This window comes from Carcharhinus amblyrhynchos, chromosome 24 (genome assembly GCF_965287045.1).
Source record: "Carcharhinus amblyrhynchos chromosome 24, sCarAmb.v2.hapA, whole genome shotgun sequence".
NCBI lineage: Eukaryota > Metazoa > Chordata > Chondrichthyes > Carcharhiniformes > Carcharhinidae > Carcharhinus > Carcharhinus amblyrhynchos.
Window position 1 is genome coordinate 43,479,835 of NC_137347.1, and position 21,709 is coordinate 43,501,543.

Sequence of the window (21,709 nt, forward strand, 5' to 3'; positions counted from 1 at the left end):
ATATGTCCTATGCTTGGGGAGGCATTGTTGGCACTGCTGCTTCCCAGCGCCAGGGACCCAGGTTCGATTCTGGCCTTGGGTGACTGTGTAGGGTTTGCACGTTCTTCCTCTATCTGCATGGGTTTCCTCTGGGTGCTTCAGTTCCCTCCCACAGTCCAAAGATGTGCAGGTTAAGTGGATTGGCCATGGTAAAAAAAATTGCCCCTCAGTGTCTCAAGATGTGTAGGTTAGATGGATTAGCCATGGGAAATGTGAGGGAGAGAGGGCGTGTGTAAGATACTCTGTCAGAGAGTCGGTGCATTGTCCCACATGGGAGACTTATTAAGAAGGCAAATGCTCATCGGACACTGGGTGATCTGATAAGGTAAATTCATAATTGGCTTAGCGGTAGGAGACACAGGGTGTTGACAGACGGCTGCCTTAGTGAATGTAGGCCAGTGTCCAGTGGTGTACCACAGGGATCAGTGCTGGGCCCCCTATTGTTCGTCATTTATATAAATGACATAGATGACTGTGTGGAGCGTAGGATTAGAAAGTTTGTCGATGACAAAAAGATTGGACAGGTGGTTAACAGTGAAGTGGAGTGTTTCGAGCTGCAAGAAGATATAGACGGAATGGACAAATGGGCAGATAAATGGCAGATTATCAACTTTGGAAGAAGTAATTTGAGAAGGAAGTATTCAATGAACAGCCTGACACCAGGAAGTTCTGTGGAACAAAGGGACCTTGGCTTGTTTGTTCACAGATCTCTGAAAGTGGAGGGGCATATTAGTTGGATGGTGAAAAAGGCATTTTGCACACGTGCCTTTATCAATTGTGACGTAGATTACAAGTCACGATGTGGGTATGCCGGCGTTGGACTGGCGTGAACACAGTAAAAAGTCTGACAACACCAGGTTTTAGTCCAACCTATTTATTTGATAATATACTCGCAAGCTTTCGGGTTAGCCCCTTCGTCAGGTGAATGGAGAGTTCTGGCCTCAGACAGAGCATATAAAGCACAGACAGTTTAGAGATTACTGATTAGAATGCGAATCCTTACACCTAAACTGCTGTTCAAGACCTGAAGTGGCTGATAATGTGAGTGGAAGGAGCACTGATCACAGTTTAAAGAGATGTGTATTGTCTCCAGACAGTACAGTAAGTGAGGTTTTGCAAACCCAGGCAAGTCACGGGGGTTACAGATAGTGCGACATGAACCCAAGACCCCTGTTGAGACCGTCCTCACGTGTGCGGAACTTGGCTATCAGTCTCTGTTCAGCGACTCTGCGCTGTCGTGTGTCGTGAAGGCCGCTTTGGAGAATGCTTACCCGAAGGTCAGAGGCTGAATGCCCGTGACCACTGAAGTGTTCACCAATAGGAAGGGAACAGTCTTGCCTGGTGACTGTCGAGCGATGTTCATTCATCCGTTGTCGTAGCGTCTGCATGGTCTCCCCAATGTACCATGCTTCGGGACATCCTTCCGGAGTCTTCAACATATCATTGATGAAGACGAACATCTCGCCAGGGCTATCCCCACACCCCCACTTCTTGCTTTCAGACAACCACACAACCTCAAACAGACCATTGTTTGCAGCAAACTACCCAGCCTTCAGGAGAACAGTGACCACAATACCACACAGCCCTGCCACAGCAACCTCTGCAAGACATGCCGGATCATCGACATGGATACCATCATCACACGTGAGAATACCGTCCACCAGGTACATGGTAAATGCTCTTGCAACTCGGCCAACATTGTCTACCTGAACGTAGATTACAAGAGCAGGGAGGTCATGTTGGAGCTGCATTGATCTTTGTTGAGACCACAGCTGGAGTATTGTGTGCAGTTCTAGTTGCCACATTATAGGAAGGATGTGATCACACTGGAGGGGGTGCAGAGGAGATTCACTAGGATGCTGCCTGGGATGAAACATTCAAGTTATGTAGAGTGGTTGTGCAGGCTTGGATTGTTTTCATTGGAGCAGAGAAGACTGAGGGGTGACCTGATCGGGGTGTCCAAGATTATGAGAGACATGGACAGAGTGGATAAGGAGTAGCTATTCCCTTAGTTGAAGTGTCAGTCACAAGGGGATATGGATTCAAGGTGAGGGGCAGGCAGTTTAGGAGGATGTGAGGAAAAACATTTTTACCCAGAGGGTGGTGATGGACTGAAATGTGCTGCCTGGGAGGTTGGTAGAGCTGAGATGCCTCATATCCTTTAAAAAGTACCTGGATGAGCAACTGACACATCACAACACTCAGGGCTGTGAGCCAAGTGCTGGCAGATGGGATTAGGTAGGAGTTCAGATGTTTCTAATGTATCGGTGTGGATTCAATGGGCTGAAGGGCCTCTTCTGCAGTATACGAATCTATGGCCCTTTCATCTTTGACTCACCAAACTGAGGAAATATCTTTTCCTAATCTCAATTTTGATGGGCTGAAGGGCCTATTTCAGCATTATCATGTTCTATGAGTCTGTAACTTTTACGGCTAACTTATGTGTGACCTTAATTGAAATTAATCACTGTGTTTCTGTCCTCAGCCATTCAGCCTGAGCCGGATGTTGACATTGTTAGTGGGTTTGAACCTTCTTTTGGTAAAGAGGGTGAATCTCTCACCCTGAGCTGCACCTTTACATCACCATTGACAAGCAACCTGGGAAGTTGCTGCTGGCTGAGAGATGGTTCGTCTTCTTTGAAATCAAATTTTTTACTATCCAATTCTAACCGCTGTGGAGATGATTTACTGTAACGGAGCATGTTCTATTCAGCTGTTCCCGGAGATTTAGATATACTAAATACCTAGAAGCCTTAATCATGTTGGCATTAAAAATTTAAAAACAAGACAAGTCCATTGCTTACTGAGATAGGGATGGTCTTTTGCAACTTTCAAAATTTATTGACTTTATAATTAACGTACAATCTCTAAAGTTAATCAGGTGCCTGCACAGGGACAATGGGCAGAATGGTCTCTTCTCTGCTCCATAAGTTATGATATGAACATTATAAATTAAAATGATATAAGGTTACACTTTATCCCTCATTGGAGCACAACCACCATGATACAGATTTACAAATCAGAAACAATCCAGCTTTCTGTTGGTATTTATAGAACAAGAACAAAGAGCAAATAACAGGACAGGAACAGGCCCTTTAGCCCTCCAAGCCTGCGCCGATCATGGTGGAGGAAAGGGTGCCGGACCTCTGGGTGGGGGAAGGATGTTGGGTGTTGGAATGGAAGGGGTGGGTGTGTTCGGTCAGGTCCAGTTGAATCCTGGTGGGTGTGTAACAGATTGGGTGTGGGAAGGGTGGGGGTGAGCTTTGGGCCTGGCTGGGGTGGAGAGTGAAATCCCTTTGGGGTGGAGCTGGGGGGGGGGTGGGGGGGGGTGAAATCCCATGGGTTGGGGATTCTCTACCAGCGAGGGGGTTATATTTCCTTGGGAGTGAGGGGCAGTCCTGTGAGCCTGGTGGGGGAGGGGAATGTTTAGTAGGGGGAGGCCTATGGTGGGGGGGTGGGGGGGAGGGGGGAGGTCAGGAGAGTATAGGAATCTCCTGGGGCGGTGGGGGGGGGGTCAGTGGGGTGAGGCAGTCCCATGGGAGAATGTTGTAGATCAGTACAATAGTTACCCAGAAATGAGAAGATCTTTTCATTCTTTGAATGTTTTGTGGGTAACTATTGGTCTAACACAGTTAGAAACATCCAAAGTTTGTGATTTTAATCACATTTTCAGATTGTTGCCAGTGCAGGACAGTTGTCCAGGGGAAGTTCGCACTTCTGAGTAATTGGTGTGCAAACCTTACCGGGAACTTTGAAAGGGGATTCTGGGATTCTGGGCCCCTCCCCCAGCAAACCCCCTGACCCCCCGGCACCCTCTACCCCCCACTGATGCCTCCACAATCCAAAGTTTGGAATTGACAGCTCATTATGTCACCACCTACATTCAATTCAATGTTATCTACGCTGCTATTAATCATTGAACATTAAATACAAATTCAATAAACACAATACTGAAATTTTTAGAGAAGCTTTAATGAAGATTGGATTAAACTGTGACCTTTCACCTTTCTGACCTCGGCTGAGAACCCGTGCATGGTCGTGAGATTGTAGGTTTTTCCCTCCCTCTTCAAGAATCATTTGTGAAAATAACTTGGGCACTCTTAAATTTTGTAAGCGTGCGTCCAGAAAGGAAATAATGTCCATGATGAAACATCATGGACCTGTAAGATTCGTTCTGTTTTCCCCCCTCAACAGACTGACCTGCTGAGTGTTTCCAGCATTTTCTGTTTCTAAAACCACCTATTATCTGGCATGAAAAGGAGCTATTTGATAAACATCAAAAGAGTAATTAGTTTGGGGAATGAAAAGGTGTCAGTGGGATAGTAGACCTGTCCATCTCAGGGTAGCATTATTTTGCTGGACTTTACAACGAATAGTTACCATGTATTTAACTCACGTTATACTTGATAAGTTAGTGTTTAATATTGACAATGGGTGAAAACAGAAAGAAATTCATTTGCTGACATTGTGACAGAGGTGGAATGTTATCAACTTAAAAAGTTAGAAATAAAATAAAAGTAAGAACATGAGTTATTATGTATTCACCTACTGGTGTATGATGAATCATGAGGTAGGCTGGGTAACTGGAACAGTGGGAGCTGTTTATTATAGGTGTGTCTGTTCCACATTCAGATCTCACCCAGACTGCACAAACCTGGGTCCCACACTGGGAGGAGCGAGTTCCCCCCCAGGGGTCATCTGACCCACACTCTTAAAGGGGCAGTACGCACCCCAAACCCTAACATACATTATATACATTATATCACGTGAGTAAACTTCATGTTCTAGATATTGTCGGTCATACTTACTCACAACTGAGCTAACTGTGATGAGGAAACACCGGCCTTTCAATTCGATCATCAGAGAGAGATTTTGTATTTGAATCACACCAGGATCCTCTCATCTGAAGAAGAGAAATAACAGGTTTAGGTTCTCCAGCAAACGTCTACATTACGGTGAGATGTAATAAATAACCTTTTAAAGGGAAAAAGGAAAACAGAAAAATAATTAAGTTAAAAACATAAACATTAATGTTAAGGCTTATTGTTGTCTGTGGATATGTTTGTGACTAAGATTGCTGCTTTAAATATTTACTGTACTTTCAGGTATTTTGCTGACGGAATCCAAGTGGTTAAAGATTGAATGCTCTGATAAATCTACCAAACTGACTCTCCCTCACATCCATAAGGAAGATGAGGGTCTCTATACCATGTGCCTTTTCACACAGACTGGTTACAAGGAACACAGTGGATATGTCTTTGTTAAAGGTATGACGCGAGTACAGCAATTTGTTGCAGCTTCATACTCATTTCTTTTAAAGACGGAACTCTATCCTGTGCGTTTTCCCTCACTCCTATAAATCTGCTGTCATCATCCCTCTCAGAAAACCAGCCCTTGATCTATCCATCCTTGCAAACTTCTGTCCCGTCTCCAATCTCCCTTCCCTCTCCAAAATCCTCAAATGTGTTGTCGCCTCCCAAACCCATTCCCATGATTTCCAGAATTCCGTGTTTGAATCCTTCCAATCAGGTGTCCATCCCGCCCACAGTATCTTATCAAAGTCACAAATTATGTCCCATGTGACTTTGTAAAATGTATTTATTCACAGGGTGTCACTGGCAAGGCCAGCGTTTCTCGCACATCCCTATTTGCCCTCGACACGGTGGTGGTGAGTTGAACCACTGCAGTCTATGTGGTGTAGGTACACCCACAGTGCTGTTAGTTTGGAGTTTGCAGGTGAATATAGATAGGTTGAGCCAGTGGGCAATAATCTGGCAGATGGAGCATAATGTGAAATTGTTCATTTTGTTAGAAAGAATAAAAAGGCCAAGTGTTGCTTGAATGGAGAACGATCACAGAATGCCAAGGTACAGAGGGATTTAGTGTTCCTGTAAATGAGTCCAATACGTTTGTATGCAATATCCCATGTGATCAAGACCAATGGAATGCTTCCCTTTATAATGAGAGGAATTGAACATAAAAGGAAAGGGATGAGATTTTCTGGCCTTGCCCACATGGGAATTGTAACAGGCGGGACAAAGAATTCGGTAAACTATTTAAAGATCAGTTAACCTTGGGTGGAAATTCCTGGTCTTGGGACGTGCGTGGCCAAAATATCCCACCCAAGGTGTTCTCTTTCAGTTATACAGGGCATTGGTGAGAGCATATCTCGAATATTGTGTTCAGTTTTAGTCTCCTTTAAGGAAGGATGTAAACACTTTGGAGGTGGTTCAGAGATAGTTACTGGAATGAGTGGGTTGTCTTATGAGGAAATGTTGGAAAGGCTGGGTCTAGAACAAGTGTTTAGAAGAGTGAAGGGTGACTTGATTGAAGTATATAAAATCCTGAACAGTCTTGGCAAGGTGGACTCGTTAGAGTTTAGAAGAATGAGGGGAGATCTCATTGAGACGTATAAGATGATGAATGGGATGGATAGGATAGAGGTGGAGAGACTCTTCCCGCTCAAAAAAGACAGTAGGACTAGGGGGCACAGCCTCAAGATAAAGGGGGGGCGGTTTAGAACGGAGTTGAGGAGGAACTTCTTCACTCAAAGGGTGGTGAATCTCTGGAATTCTCTGCCCGTTGAAGTGGTGGAGGCTGCCTCGCTAAATATTTTTAAGACGCGGGTTGATGGGTTTTTGATAAGAGAGGGGATTAAGGGTTATGGGGAGAGGGCGGGAAAGTGGAACTGAGCCACGACAGATCAGCCATGATCTTATTGAATGGCGGGGCAGGCTCGAAGGGCTAGATGGCCTACTCCTGCTCCTATTTCTTATGTTCTTATGTTCTTATGTACATGATCCCCTTGCGGTGCCTCCAGAACTAGGGGCCACAGCTTTAAAATTAGGGGTTGCCCTTTTAGGACAGAAATGGGGACTTTTTATTCCAGAGGGTTCATAGAATCATAGGCCCTTACAGTGCAGAAGGAGGCCATCCAGCCCATCGAGCCTGTACCAATAAAACTTCCACCTAGGTTCTATCCCCGTAACTCCATGTATTTTCTCTACTAACCTCCCTGACACTAAGGGGCAATTTAGCATGGCCAAACAACCTAACTTGCACATCTTTGGACTGTGGGAGGAAACCGGAATACCTGGAGGAAACTCACGCAGACACAGGGAGAATGTATAAACTCCGCACAAGTAATCACCCAAGGCTAGAATTGAACCCGGGTCCCTCGCGCTGTGGGGCAGCGGTGGTAACCTCTGTGCCACCATGCCTCCTTTGTGTATCTTTGGAACTCTCTGCCTCAAAAGACAGTGCAAGTAGATCACTGAATATTTTTAAGGCAAGGGTAGATAGATTCTTGTTTTTTTAAGGAATTAATGGTTTTCAGGGATAGATTAGGAATGTCAAACCCAACACAAACATATCAACTATGATCTTATTGAATGGTGGAGCAGGACCGAGGGGCCAAATGGCCTACTTCCAGCTCCTAGTTTATATGTTTGTATGTTAGGAAGGAAGTCCCATTATTTGATCCTGAATCAGTGAAGGAACAGTGATATAGTTCCAGGTCAGATGGTGAGCAACCTGGAAGGAAACTTGCAGGTGGTGGTGTTCCCGTCTATCAGTTTCCCTTCTCTCCTCATCGTTCTCGGCCTGCCTTCAGCCTTTGACTTGGCTGGTCGCACCGTCCTCCTCCAATGGGTCTCCTCTGTTATCCAGTGGGAGAGCGTTCATGTGGTTCTATTATTATCTTTCTAACTGTAGCCAGAAAACCACTTTTACATCTGTTGTCCTCCAAGGACCAACCCTTGGGCCCTCCTGTTTCTCATCTACGTGCATCTCGTTGGCAACATCACCGAAAAGCACGGCATGGGGTTTCAGAGCATCCAGTTTGAACTCACCACTGCCTTTCTTGACACCCCACTGTCACTAAATTATCAGAGTGCTCATCAAACAAGCAGTATTGGATGATCAGGAACTTTCTCCAATTCAGTTTTGGGAAGATTGATCTTGGTCCCTGCTCCAAACGCTGTTCCTCAAACACCAACTCCATCCCTCTCCCTGCAAACAGTCTGAGATTAAGCCAGTCTGTTTCCAACCTTGGTGTCATATTTGATGTGGTGATGTCCAGCGTTGCACTGGGGTAAACACAGTAAGTCTCACACCAGGTTAAAGTTCAACAGGTTTATTTGGTAGCACAAGCCACCAGCTTTTAGAGCACTGCTCCTTCATCAGGTAAGTGGGAGTTGTGTTCACAAACAGGGTATATAAAGACACAAACTCAATTTACAAAATAATGGTTGGAATGCGAGTCTTCACAAGTAATCAAGTCTTAAAGGTGCAAACAATGTGAGTGGAGAGAGGGTTAAGCACAGGTTAAAGAGATGTATATTGTCTCCAGACAAGATAGTTAGTGAGATTTTACAAGCCCAGGCAAGTCATGGGGGTTACAAATAGTGTGACATGAACCCAAGATCCCGGTTGAGGCCATCCTCATGTGTGCGGAACTTGGCTGTCAGTCTCTGCTCAGTGACTCTGCGCTGTCGTGTGTTGTGAAGGCCGCCTTGGAGAACGCTTACCCGAAGATCAGATGCCGAACGCCTGTGACCGCTGAAGTGTTCCCCAATAGGAAGAGAACACTCTTGCCTGGTGATTGTCGAGCAGTGTTCATTCATCCATTGTCGTAGCACCTCCCCAGCGTACCATACCTAGGGACATCCTTACCTGCAGCATATCAGGTAGACAACGTTGGCCGAGTTGCAAGAGTACATACCGTGTACCTGGTGGATGTTCTCACATGAGATGTTGGTATCCGTGTCGATGATCCGGCATGTCTTGCAGAGGTTGCTGTGGCAGGGTTGTGTGGTGTTGTGGTCACTGCTCTCCTGAAGGCTGGGTAGTTTGCTGCGAATAATGGTCTGTTTGTGGTTGTGCAAATATTTGAAGGCAAGAAGTGGGGGTGTGGGGATGGCCTTGTCGAGATGTTCATCTTCATCAATGTCATGTTGAAGACTCCGGAGAAGATGTTGTAACTTCTCCGCTCCGGGGAAGTACTGGACGATGAAGGGTATTCTGTCCGCCATGTCCGATGTTTGTCTTCTGAGGAGGTCTGGGCTTGCAAAATCTCACTAATTGTCTTGTCTGGAGACAAAACACACCACTTTAACCCGCGCATATCGCTCTCTCCACTCACATTAAGACTTGATTACCTGTAAAGATCGCATTCCAACCATTATTTTGTAAATTGAGTTTGTGTCTTTATATGCCCTGTTTGTGAACAGAACCCCTACTTACCTGATGAAGGAGCAGTGCGCCAAAAGCTAGTGGCTTTTGCAACCAAATAAACCTGTTGGACTTTAACCTGGTGTTGTGAGATATTTAATCCCAGTGTGAGTGTTCTTGGCTAGTTTGCCACATTCTCTGTAAACTGGAGATCATCCAAACTCTGCTGCCATGTTTTAACTCATAGCAAGTCCGATTCCCCTATCACTTCTGCATTCATTCACCTACATTCACTCCTAGTCAAGCAATGTCCTAATTTTTAAAATTCTCATCCTCATTTTCAAATTTCTCCATACCCCCCTCCCCCATCTCCCTCTTAACCTTCAATCCCACCTGCACTCCTCTAATTCTGGCCTCTTGTGTATTTCCAACCATACTTGTTCTCCTATTGGGAGCTGCACCTTCACTGGTCTAAGCCCTAACCTCTCATATTCCCTCACGACATCTCTCTGCCTTGTTTTCCTTCTTTAAAGACCTGTCTTTACCCAAGCTTTTAGTCATCTGAACTAATATTGTCTTTGTGGCTTGGTAACATCCCTTGTTTTATAATTCTCCAGTGAAGCACGCTGGATGTTTCATTAGGTTAAAGATGTTGTGTAAACACAATTTAACACAGTACATTTATTGTTTATTATATGTGCAGATTGATGGAATCTTGCTGCTTTGTGTTTTCTGGTACAGTTGGGGTTATTTTTAAAGCTCCTGTCTGCAATCTATTCCAGTTAGGCTAATGTGCTTTCTGTCTAATTGTACGCGATAATGTGGCGTATAGATCTCCACAGCTCTTTCATTAAGTCAATGGCAATGTTGATGAGTGGCTGGTCAGTATTTTGGGATTCGATTCCAGGTTCTTACCCAAATTGGAATTGTGTGAAATCTCATTCAGGTTGAAGTGAACTGATGCAAATCGCAGAGGAGATACCAATCTAGATAGAGTGATTTAGCAATACTTCCAGTAAGGTCTTGAGAAAAGAAAAACATGCCAGAAGCTTAAAGCAAAGAGATTCTGAAATTGAGTGTGTGTGTGTGTGTGAGAAACTGTGTGTGTGTGTGTGTGTGTGTGTGTGTGTGTGTGTGTGTGTGTGTGTGTGTGTGTGTGTGTGTGTGTGTGTGTGTGTGTGTGTGTGTGTGTGTGTGTGTGAGAGAGAGATACAGCAAGAATGTGATAGTTTCTCTGCCTGACTCACAGTCTCAGGTGTCCCATTCACCTTTACCACCACACACCAACACATACATACACCCACGAGAGTCATAGAATGGTTACAGCACACAAGGAAGTCATTCAGCAAACTGTCTCTGTGTCAGTTCTCTGCAACAGCGACTGAGCTGATTCTACTCCTCTATCTATTCCCCTGCATCTCAGTAAAATCAGATAATTATCCAGTACCCTTTTAAAAACTGCAATTGAATCTCCACCACACACTCACACAGTGTTTTCCAGATCAAAACCATTTGCTGCATAAATAAAGTTTTCCTCGTGTCACCTCTGGTTCTTTTGTTAATCACCAACATTTCTCAACGCGCTGTCATTGGGAACAGATTCTCCCCATTTACTCTATCCAGACCGCACATGGTTTTGAACATGTCTGACAAATCTTTTCCCAACCTTCCCTTTTCCAAGGAGAACAGCCCCAGCTTCACCAATCTATCCAGATAAGTCTCTCATCCTCGGAACCATTCTCATAAATCTTTCCTGCAGCCTTTCTAAAACCCCGACATCCTTCCCACTGAGGCTGTTCCAGTGTTTGATGAAGATTCATAGCTTACTTGATCTTGTGCTCAGTGCCCGCGTTTACAAAACTCAGGGTTCAGTATAATTTATTCACTGCGTTCTCAGCCTGCCCTGTCACCTTCAATGATTTATGCACAGGCACACCCAGGACGCTCTCCTCCTGCATTTCCTTTAGAATTGTCCCTTTATTTCCTATCTCCTCAATCACACTCCTCTACATTTAATTTCATCTGCCACGTGTCCACACATTCCACCAGCCTGCCGAAATCCTCCTGAAGTCTCTCCCTTTCCTCCTCACAGTTCACAACACTTCCAAGTCTGGCTTCATCTTCAACTTTTGAAATTGTGCCCTGTTGTAAGTTATAAGCTAAGTGACCTCTCGATATACCACCCCCAGTCAGAGTAAGGAAAGTTTACTGTAATTCATGTTTTTAATAGGCTTAAATTAAATAATTTAAGCATTGCATAATGAAATTCAGCTACGTTAAAGATTAATGTTTCAAAATACCATATATTTTGAACTAAAATGCTGACTGACATTAATATTTTCACTGAAAAGCCACAGTTTTACTGATGTTTGGGAACTCAAATGATTTATACCCAGGAAGACAGCATAATAAATAGTACATTTAGAAATGATGTTCCCACCACATTTCCTTGGAGCTCCGACACCCCAAATTTGGTATTACATCCCCAGGTTGGACAGTATACTCAATGGAGAGATTTGATGAAGTCTTTGTTGTTTCTGATACGTAAGGTGACTTCAGAAATACACAGTAATTTGTTGACAAATTATTAGTATTGATATTAGTAGTATATTTATGCTGCAATGTGGCATTGGGGGAGAGCAGTTATATCCAACAAAGCAGACAAAGAACTCCAGGAAATTGCAAACAACATTTGCTAAACTGTGACTGATGAAATTTACAGTTATCTAGAAATGAATACTTAGTGGAGAAATTGATTAGTATCTCATAATGACATTAGGTTAGATAATGACCCTGACAGATCAGTAATGAAACAAACCGAAGCTGATTCTGCAGTGTTCTCTAACCAGGACACACCTTCAATATTAAATTTAATTTTAATCACAAAAACGTAGGGGAATATTTTGGAAACAATGGTGAGAAAGTTGATGGCGTGATCCCTGACACCAGTGAACTGGGTTATGAGGAGAAAGGAGATGTGTGAGGAAGTGCCTGTTATTAACAAGAGTAGAAATATTTAATGCTGAACATTGTTATTAGTGATACAAATTTTCAGTTCTTCGCACAAACCTTGATTGATATGTTAGAATGGGCTTCCATTTACAACTTGAGGTATTTAGCATAGTTCAGGACAAATCAACATGGTTTTACTAAGGGGAAATCTGTTCAACAAGTGTATTAATTTTTTGAATGTGGGGCCAGTGAGGTAGATGTTGTACACCTGGATTTCCAGTTGGGGAATGCGTAGAGGATTGGACTGAAAATAGAGAATGGGCATAAACAGGATTTTCTCAAGTTGGCAGACAATGAATAGTGGAGTATCACAAGAATCTGTGCTGGGGCCTCAGCTATTTACAATCTATAAACTAGCTGGGAAGGTAAGCTGTGGGGAGGACACAGAGAGGCTGCAAAGAGATGCAGACAGGTTGGGTGAGTTGGCAACAAGATGGCAGATGGAGAATAATGTGGGGAAGTGTAAAGTTATTCACTTTGGTTGTTGGTATATAAAAAAAGAATATTATTTACAGGTTGAGAAACTTGTGAGTGTTGATGTTCAAAGAGACATGAGTGCGTTTGCACAATGAATACAGAAAGTTAGCATTCAGGTGCAGCAAGCAATTAGGAAGGCAAATGGTACATTGGCCTTCATTGCAAGGGAACTGAAGTATAAGGATAAAGAAATCTTGCTGTAGTTGTTCAGGATCTTGGTGAGACCACATCTGGAATATGATGCACAGTTCCGTTCTCCACAGTAAAGAAATGTTAGACTTTCATAGCGGATTGTCCAGGGGAGATTGACCAGATTGGTCCCTGGGATGAGAGGGCTGTCCTATGTGGAGGGGCTGAGTAACCTGGACTCTTATTCCCTGGAATTTTGAAGAATGAGAAGCAATTTAATTGAAACCTTCAACATTCTGAGGGGGTTTGGCAGGGGAGACACTGAGAGATTGGTTCCACCAATTGGGGTATCTAGAACACAGGAGATTGCACAGTCTCAGGATAAGAACACTAATCATTTTGGACTGAGATTGGAATTACTTCACTCAAAGGGTTACAAATCTTTGGAATTCTCTATCCCAGAGGGTTGTGGATGTTCCATTGTTGAATAGGAATGAGATAGAGAGATTTTTGGTCACTCAGGGAATTAAGGGATAAAGGGAACAGGCAGGAAAATGGAGTTGAAGCCCAAAATCAGCCATGATTGGATTGAATGGTGGAACAGCTCGATGGGCTGAGTGGTCTACTGCTCCTATTGCTTGTGTTCTTGTGTGTGTTTGTGAGATAGTTGAATGTTGTGATGAGATGACGAATGCACTGCATGGAAGCAATAGTTAGGTGGACCAAATATTCTTCTTCCTCTATAGCTATATTTGGGATCTAGGAGGCATTTATAGAAATATAATCATGTACATCACCTCAAAGTCCCTACAAGATTATAGAATCCATTGAATCCTGCGGCTCAGAAGAAGGCCATCTGACCCATTGAGGCACCGACCACAATCCCATCAAGGCCCTATCCCCATAACCTCATTCATTTACCCTAGCTATCCCCCTCACACTAAGGGGCAATTTAGCATGGCCAATCCACCTAACCTGCACATCTTTGTACAGAGATGTTCAAAGAAATAATTTCTGTTCTTTATCTATTAATTAACACACAATGCCACTCTCTGTCTCTTACAGATGCTCCAGCTGCAGAGGCAGGGGCTCCAGGTTCACCACTGGATGTGGAATGTAAAGATGTTAACAAAGATTACGTGTTTATTACCTGGAAACCACCGAGTGCTGATGGAAAGAGCCCAGTCACTGGTTATTTCATTGACAGGTTGGTAACGAGAATTTGTGTCTATCTGCTCTCCTGAAAAATATTCATCAAACGGCAGTGAGAATGGCCTTTGCTAATCCCCGTCAGGAAAGACTCTCAATGATTGCTTAATTCCAACCAGTCAAAAGATTCTGCTGCCAATCATAGCAAGCAGCTGCCAATACAGAGCTGTGCCTGTTGTTCCAGATCATTGACTAACTGGCAGCATTTACCAGTCACCTATTAGAGTCCTTACAGTGATAGGGTTTGCTGATGTCTAAAGTTGGCAATGAGTGAGAGGTTTTAGTGATGCAAATATATTTTTCCAGTAAGTTATTGGACCAAAATCTATTTTGGCTCCAAAATTATTTGCAACGCATCAAATGTGGCAGTCTTTGTATTTTGTTAGGATTGGGAAATTGCAGTATGAAGCTTATCAGAGCCTGGCATTGCCGGTATCTCCCTATCTCACTCACATGAATGACATGGATAGAAGGATAGTATTGGAAAGTTTGCACTTGGCTGTTTTAAAACTCACGGCATTTTTTCTTATTCAAGACTGAGGCTTTCATAGAATCCCTACAGTGCAGAAAGAGGCCACCGGCCCTATCAGACCTGCACCAACAACGATCCCACCCAGGTTCTATCCCCGTAACCCCTGAAACTATGCAGGGAATTTAGTATGGCCAATCCACCTAACCCTGCACATCTTTGGAGTGTGGGAGAAAAGCAGAACACCCAGACAAGGAAAAATCCACAGACAAGGAAAGAACTTGCAAACTTTTAAGGGACATCTTGACAAAAACATGGATAGGATGGGTATAGAGGGATATGATCCCCAGAAGGGTAGGGGGTTTTAGTTCAGTTGGGCAGCATGGTCAGTGCAGGCTTGGAGGGCTGAAGGCCCTGTTCCTGTGCTGTAATTTGCTTTGATCTTTGTTCCATCCAAGGCTGGAATCGAACCTGGGTCTCTGGCTGTGAGGCCAACCACTGTGCCACTGTGTCGCCCTTTTCTGTGTGTGAAACTAAGAAACTGTCCCATTTGTTCTCCCTATTTTACCTGATTGGGAAAAATACACACAATAAATTATATCATCTTTCAAATTAATCACAATATAAATGACAAAATTCCCCATTTAATTTTTGAATAAACTTTTTTATCAGATGTCAGTAATTTGTCTGAACATGAAGCTGTCGTGGAGATTTACTTGTGTGTTTTTTGGTTAAAACTTAAATGTTTTCTGATATATGATTTTAGATGTGAAGTGGGAAGTAACAAATGGATTCAATGCAATGGTGTTGCTGAGAAATTGTGCAAGTTTCCTGTTGTGGGTCTTTCTGAAAACCGGACTTACCAATTCCGTGTTCGAGCAGCTAATGCCGCAGGAACCAGCCGACCATCTCGGGTCTCTGAACCCGTCACCACCACCGATCCTACAGAGGGAGACAGAATAATAAGTATGTGTCACCTGTGAAAGCAAAACTTTCATTTTAATCAACTCTGTTTGAATGCTTGGTTAGAAATGGAGACCTTAAGATTTTGATTTGATTTATTTATTATTGTCACATGTATTAACATACAGTAAAAAGTATCATTTCTTGGGTGCTATACAGACAAAACATACCATTCATAGAAAAGGAAGCGACAGAGTGCAGAATATAGTGTTACAGTCACAGCTAGGTTGTAGAGAAAGATCAACTTAGTGCGAGGTAAGTCCATTGAAAAGTCTGACAGCAGCAGGGAAGAAGCTGTTCTTGAGTCAGTTGGTACGTGACCTCAGACTTCTATATCTTTTTCTTGAAGGAAGAAAGTGGAAGAGAGAATGTCCGGGGTGCTTGGGGTCCTTAATTATGCCGGCTGCTTTGCCGAGGCAGCGGGACGTGTAGACTGAGTTAATAGGTGGGAGGCTAGTTTGCATGATGGACTGGGCCACATTCATGAGCTTTTGTTGTTCCTTGTGGGTTTGGGCAGAGCAGAAGTTGAGCAATCCTAGATTGGCGCACTCATGTGACATTCACCACATTAAAATATTATGACTGGGTTGCAATGTGTATCGAAATGCTAATGTTTATTTTTATTTCACTTTCTAACCCCACAATCCACATGTGGTTGTCATTCCTGCCTTTAACCTAAATATTACTGACCTACAACTGGCTATAAACTAGCGTTCCAAACCTACACCCTCCACTGACTCGAAGGACAAGATGTGGAGATGCCAGCGTTGGGCTGGGGTGGACACAGTAAAACAACAATAGGTTAAAGTCCAACAGATTTACTTGGGAGCATTGTGCAGCAGACAATGGGAACACCATCACTTGCAAGTTCCCCTCCAAGTCACTCACCATCCTAAATTGGAAATATGTCACTGTCACTCGCTCAAATTCTGTGAATACACTCCCTAACAGCACTGTGGGTGTACGTACACCATATAAACTGCAACAGTTCAAGAAGACAGCTCAATTCTCAAGGGCAATTAGGGATGGGCAATAAATACTGGCCTAGCCTGTGACACCCACATCTCTCAAATGGATAAAAGGATTTTTCCTCGGTTGTTTCCAGGAAGCGACTAATCAGATGTGTGGCCCTGAGACACTATCCCCTCAGGCACTGAGATTGAAATCAGATTGTGGAATAGACACGATGACTATGGGACATAGTCAATACCTTGAGGAAGTGATGGCTAAAACACAGCCCTCCCAGGTGCTGAGAAAGCCCTCGACATCCAGCCAAGAAAGGGAAGCTCCAATCCTTCCCTGTTCGAATGGAATTCAGCCATTGGGCGACACAGTGACACAGTGGTTAGCACTGCTGCTTCACAGCACCAGGGACCCACATTTGCTTCTGGCCTTGGGTGACAGAATGTATGAAGTTTGCACATTCTCCCTGTGTCCGTGTGAGTTTTCTCTGGCTGCTCCGGTTTCCTCCCACAGTCCAAAGATGTGCGGGTTAGGTACATTAGCTGTGCTAAATTGTCCCTTAGTGTTCACAGGTGTATAGGTTAGGTAGATTAACCATGGTAAATGCACAAGGCTACAGGAATAAGGTGGGGGAGCGGGGAGAGGGTGGCGGCAAGTGGGTTGAGCCTTGGTAAGATGTTGAGTCAGAGCAGACTCGATGGGCCAAATGACCTCCTGCTGCACTGTAGGGATCCTACAATTGCTAGAAGGAAATGTGTTTCATTTTCCAGGTCCTCTCTCAGTAGTATCGTGGCCTGGGGAGTTCAACCTCACCCTCTGTAGTTCCAATGAGATAATATTCCCTCACTGCTCTCCTCTCCAAATCCATGGAGCTAAACATCAATCTGAGTCTTCAGGGGAGGAAACAAGGGGAAGGACGTCAATAGCAGGGACAGTGGGAATATGATAAACCTAACCCAGGCTGAATTGACAGTTGCTATCTCATCCACATATTTAAATCTCTAACTAGTCTCACCTCTCTGAAACCTCCTTTAGTTCCATAGCCACGAACTCACTGTCCTTCAGATTCTGACCTTTTGTACATCTCCTCGTTTCATCGTTGGTAGCCGTTCTTTCATCTGTCTTGATTCTGCATTCTGAAATTCTCTTCTTTAACTCTCTGTCTTTCCATTTATCTTTCCTGATCTCAGCTCTCCTCTAAACCAATCTCTTATCCTCCCTAAATCCTGTTCTTTGTCTCGGCGTCTGCCTTTGTTTGATTATGCCTCCATGAAACTATGTGAGTCATTTTACACCGTTAAAGATTCTATTTAAATGCATTATTGTTGTTAATGTGGTTTGTGCTTGTATGGCCATGTTGATCATTTATTGCTTGTAAGAATCAGAATGATTGAGTTGAGTGTGGCAGTGATAATACCGAAACATTAACTTCCCCATGGAAAGGCTCAGAGACAAATTATAATTCAAGCCCTCAGCTTGAGTTCAATTTAATCAGTCTCAGTTACATTATCGGGAAAGAACAGCAATCCCATCTGTGAGGGATATATTGCTGTGATCTTTGGCGTGCCAATTGCCTTTTTAAAATAAGAAATAATGAGTAAAAGATGAACTGAAATTTCAGAAGTCACGTGTAAAGTTTTAACCTCCGTCTTATTTATGTAATAAATTTGATGGAATGGGAGGTACCAAGGAGACTTTACAAAGGAAAGAGGGTGGATTTGAAGGATTTGTACCTCCTGCTGCAGAGTGTTGAAGACAAGATTGCATTTTGGCAATTAATGTGTTGAGCACGACGTGAGCTTAAGGGTGTTCCAAACGTTAATTCTGTTTTGTGCCGGGAGTTTGTAAAATTTGCGGTTAATGAATGATTAATTTATGTTAACATCTGAAGTGGGAAACAATATGACACTGCAATCAGCCCAACTAGAGAGTAAAGAATACTCAGACAGAGGGGTAATTGCTCAAGAATGAAGTGTTTAACTAGAGCTGACGTTTGTTTACTACCATGTATCACCTCTTGGCCTTTTGGCCGAGTGTCAGATCAAGCCCAGGATGGGGTGCAATGCTTTATTTTGTCAGCTTGGGTCTTGTTTGTCTCTCTTGTGAGGATCTTGAATTGGATTCAATTGGAATTTGGTTTTTGGAGCAAGCCAGTCCACTCTGAGCATTGGCTTTGTAACTAAGAACGGAATAAAAATTTAACCTTAAAAAACTATTACATATCACTTCTCAGCCTCTTGGGTAAGATCAAGCGTCAGATCCAGCCCAGGATGGGGTGCAGTGTCTTTTCTTGTCAGTTTGGATCTTGTTTGCCTCTCTTGTGGAGACCTTAAATTGGATTTTTGGAGCAAGCAAGGAGATGGATTCGGGCTTGCCTAGTCCACTCTGTGCATTGGCTTTAGAACTTTAAGAATGGAGTAATTTTAAAAACAAATTACTATATATTATCATTACAAAAAGTGCAAAGGTGTTTAAGTTGTCTATATAGATCAAGTTGCACTCTGAGGTACTTCAATAAAATTGTAATACATGTAATATTCACCATATATATTCAATAAGAGTCACACAGCCAAAGGGGATTCTATACAATTCCCATTCCCACCTTGTGGCTGAAAGGTTTGAGACAGCAATCTTCTCCATTGTGCTACTATAGCTGCTGCCCCTAATGTTCCATTGATTGTTGAGCTATGAGGAGAGGCTGAATAAACTAGGCTTGTACTCGTTAGAGTTTAGAAGAATGAGGGGAGATCTCATTGAGACCTTTAAGATGATGAATGGGATGGATAGGATAGAGGTGGAGAGACTCTTCCCGCTCAAAAAAGACAGTAGGACTAGGGGTCACAGCCTCAAGATAAAGGGGGGGCGGTTTAGAATGGAGTTGAGGAGGAACTTCTTCACTCAAAGGGTGGTGAATCTCTGGAATTCTCTGCCCGTTGAAGTGGTGGAGGCTGCCTCGCTAAATATTTTTAAGACGCGGGTTGATGGGTTTTTGATAAGAGAGGGGATTAAGGGTTATGGGGAGAGGGCGGGAATGTGGAACTGAGCCACGACAGATCAGCCATGATCTTATTGAGTGGCGGGGCAGGCTCGAAGGGCTAGATGGCCTACTCCTGCTCCTATTTCTTATGTTCTTATGTTCTTATGTATTGAAGCATCTCAGACTACAACACGATCTAAATCGGAAACTTGAATATCACTGCACATTCTGTGATTGCCATTTCGAAATGTTTATAATATTCCTTCAGCTATTTTACAAATAAAATATATTTTTAACAATAAAAAAATGGCCAGAGATGTTCTTAAAATACAAATGTTAATGTCAGAATGCATACACTGTCAGAAAATGCTTGCACATCTTTTTGAAAGTATTAATAGATAATCTCAGTTTGAAATTAAAGTTTGTGCGCAGGTTGTTGTCTGCTTTGGTGATTGACAGCTCTCTGTGATCATTTGCTGCTGATTTTCAATTCACGTAAAAATGAAAATGCAAGTTCTTAATTTTCATTTCATTATTACAGATATCCAGACCGATAAAGGCAAGATTGTGGTCACTAAAGATGAGCTTGAAGGTAAATTGGAATATCTGAATCAAAGGAATCTGTTCACGTTCATTACCCAGGTATCAATATGAACGGCTAGATTTGTAAATCCTGTCCGATTCCATCAAACCAATGGCATCATCTGTTGGATGGAATATTAAACTGAGACCCTGACTACCCTCTTGGGTGGATGCTAAAGACCCCATTACACTATTTGGAAGAGCATCACAAAGAACAGGCTATCTCCTTATCATTATCAGAGTGCAGTTTGTGGGAGCTTGCTGTGCAGGTTTCCTATATCTGTGACAATGACTCTGGTTAAAAAGTAATTCATTGGCTGTAAAGTATTTTGGGTTGTTCTTGAATCTTGAAAGGCAAGGATATAAAAATTCAAATCTTTCTTTATAAAGATCAGGCTGGGACATCTATCAGATTACCATTTGATCCCAAAATCTTAAAGGGCTCAGTGGGCTAGGGGCCCACGACCTCGCACGTTGCTGGTAAAAGTACTATCCTACCTGATTACAGGTACTGCCTCTCAGCATTGGCCGTATGGTGGCACAGTGGTTAGCACTGCTGCCATACAGTGCCAGGGACCCGGGTTCGATTCCCTGACCTTGGGTCACTGTGTGTGTGGAGTTTGCGTGTTCTCCTGTGTCTGCACGGGTTTCCTCCGGGTGCTCCGGTTTTCTCCCACAGTCTGAAAGACGTGCTGGTTAGGATGCATTGACCATGCTAAATTCTCTCTCAATGTACCCGAACAGGAGCTGGAGTGTGGCCGCTCAGTGATTTCCACAGTAATTCCCACACTGTTAATGGCAGCCTACTTATGACACTAATAAATAAATTAAATTGATCAGCAGGCTTCCTGTGGCCTTGTAAAATCACAGGCAAGTTTGCTCGTCTTTGTGAGTTTTGTAGCTTTGCAGATTGGAGTGTAAATTCTGGATGAGTGAAACATTCTCTGTTCCAGGGGAGATCCGCGTCCCACTGCCTCCAACCAATGTTCGTGTTACTGGGATTGGACACACCTATGCTGCCCTCTGCTGGAATGAACCCTGTCCCCGTGGCAGAGAACCACTGACGTACTACGTGGAAAAGGTAAAACGTGTGAAAATAATCGTAATGTAATACAGAGGCCGAGTTGGAGAAATGTGCCACAAAAAGATTTTGATCAAACTGATTTGATTATAGTAGTTTTGGGGCCTGACGTATTTAATAAATTACAATTCTGCTGCTGACGAAAAGAAAGGGTTAGAACAAAGAAAGCGCAGTTAACAACCTCCACATTGTGACTGGAGGGTCATCCACTACATCTAATTCGGAACTTCCAGTAACCAAACTGTATTTATTCATCTAAAACTGCATCAAAATACCCACAGGGTGAGATGGGCTCTGGGAGGTCATGTGGCGAGCTGAGTCAGAAGATCCAGATTCACTGCAGGATTTGATGGAAGGTGTGTTCATAACGTGGACAAAACATAAGAACATAAGAACATAAGAAATAGGAGCAGGAGTAGGCCATCCAGCCCTTCGAGCCTGCCCCGCCATTCAATAAGATCATGGCTGATCTGTTGCTGCTCAGTTCCACTTTCCCGCCCTCTCCCCATAACCCTTAATCCCCTCTCCTATCAAAAACCCATCAACCCGCGTCTTAAAAATATTTAGCGAGGCAGCCTCCACCACTTCGGGCAGAGAATTCCAGAGATTCACCACCCTTTGAGTGAAGAAGTTCCTC

General features: G+C 43.4%; 1 protein-coding gene across 1 annotated transcript in view; it reads left to right on the forward strand.

Annotated features, from left to right (window-relative positions):
- myom3 (myomesin 3) overlaps nucleotides 1-21,709 on the forward strand; it is a 103,954-nt gene that overhangs the window by 25,363 nt on the left and 56,882 nt on the right. The window contains exons 8-13 of the mRNA XM_080211194.1: nucleotides 2,525-2,665; nucleotides 5,145-5,306; nucleotides 13,894-14,035; nucleotides 15,273-15,472; nucleotides 19,951-20,001; nucleotides 20,945-21,072. Of these exons, the coding sequence (XP_080067320.1) occupies nucleotides 2,525-2,665; nucleotides 5,145-5,306; nucleotides 13,894-14,035; nucleotides 15,273-15,472; nucleotides 19,951-20,001; nucleotides 20,945-21,072 (824 nt within the window). The remainder of the gene's footprint in view (nucleotides 1-2,524; nucleotides 2,666-5,144; nucleotides 5,307-13,893; nucleotides 14,036-15,272; nucleotides 15,473-19,950; nucleotides 20,002-20,944; nucleotides 21,073-21,709) is intronic.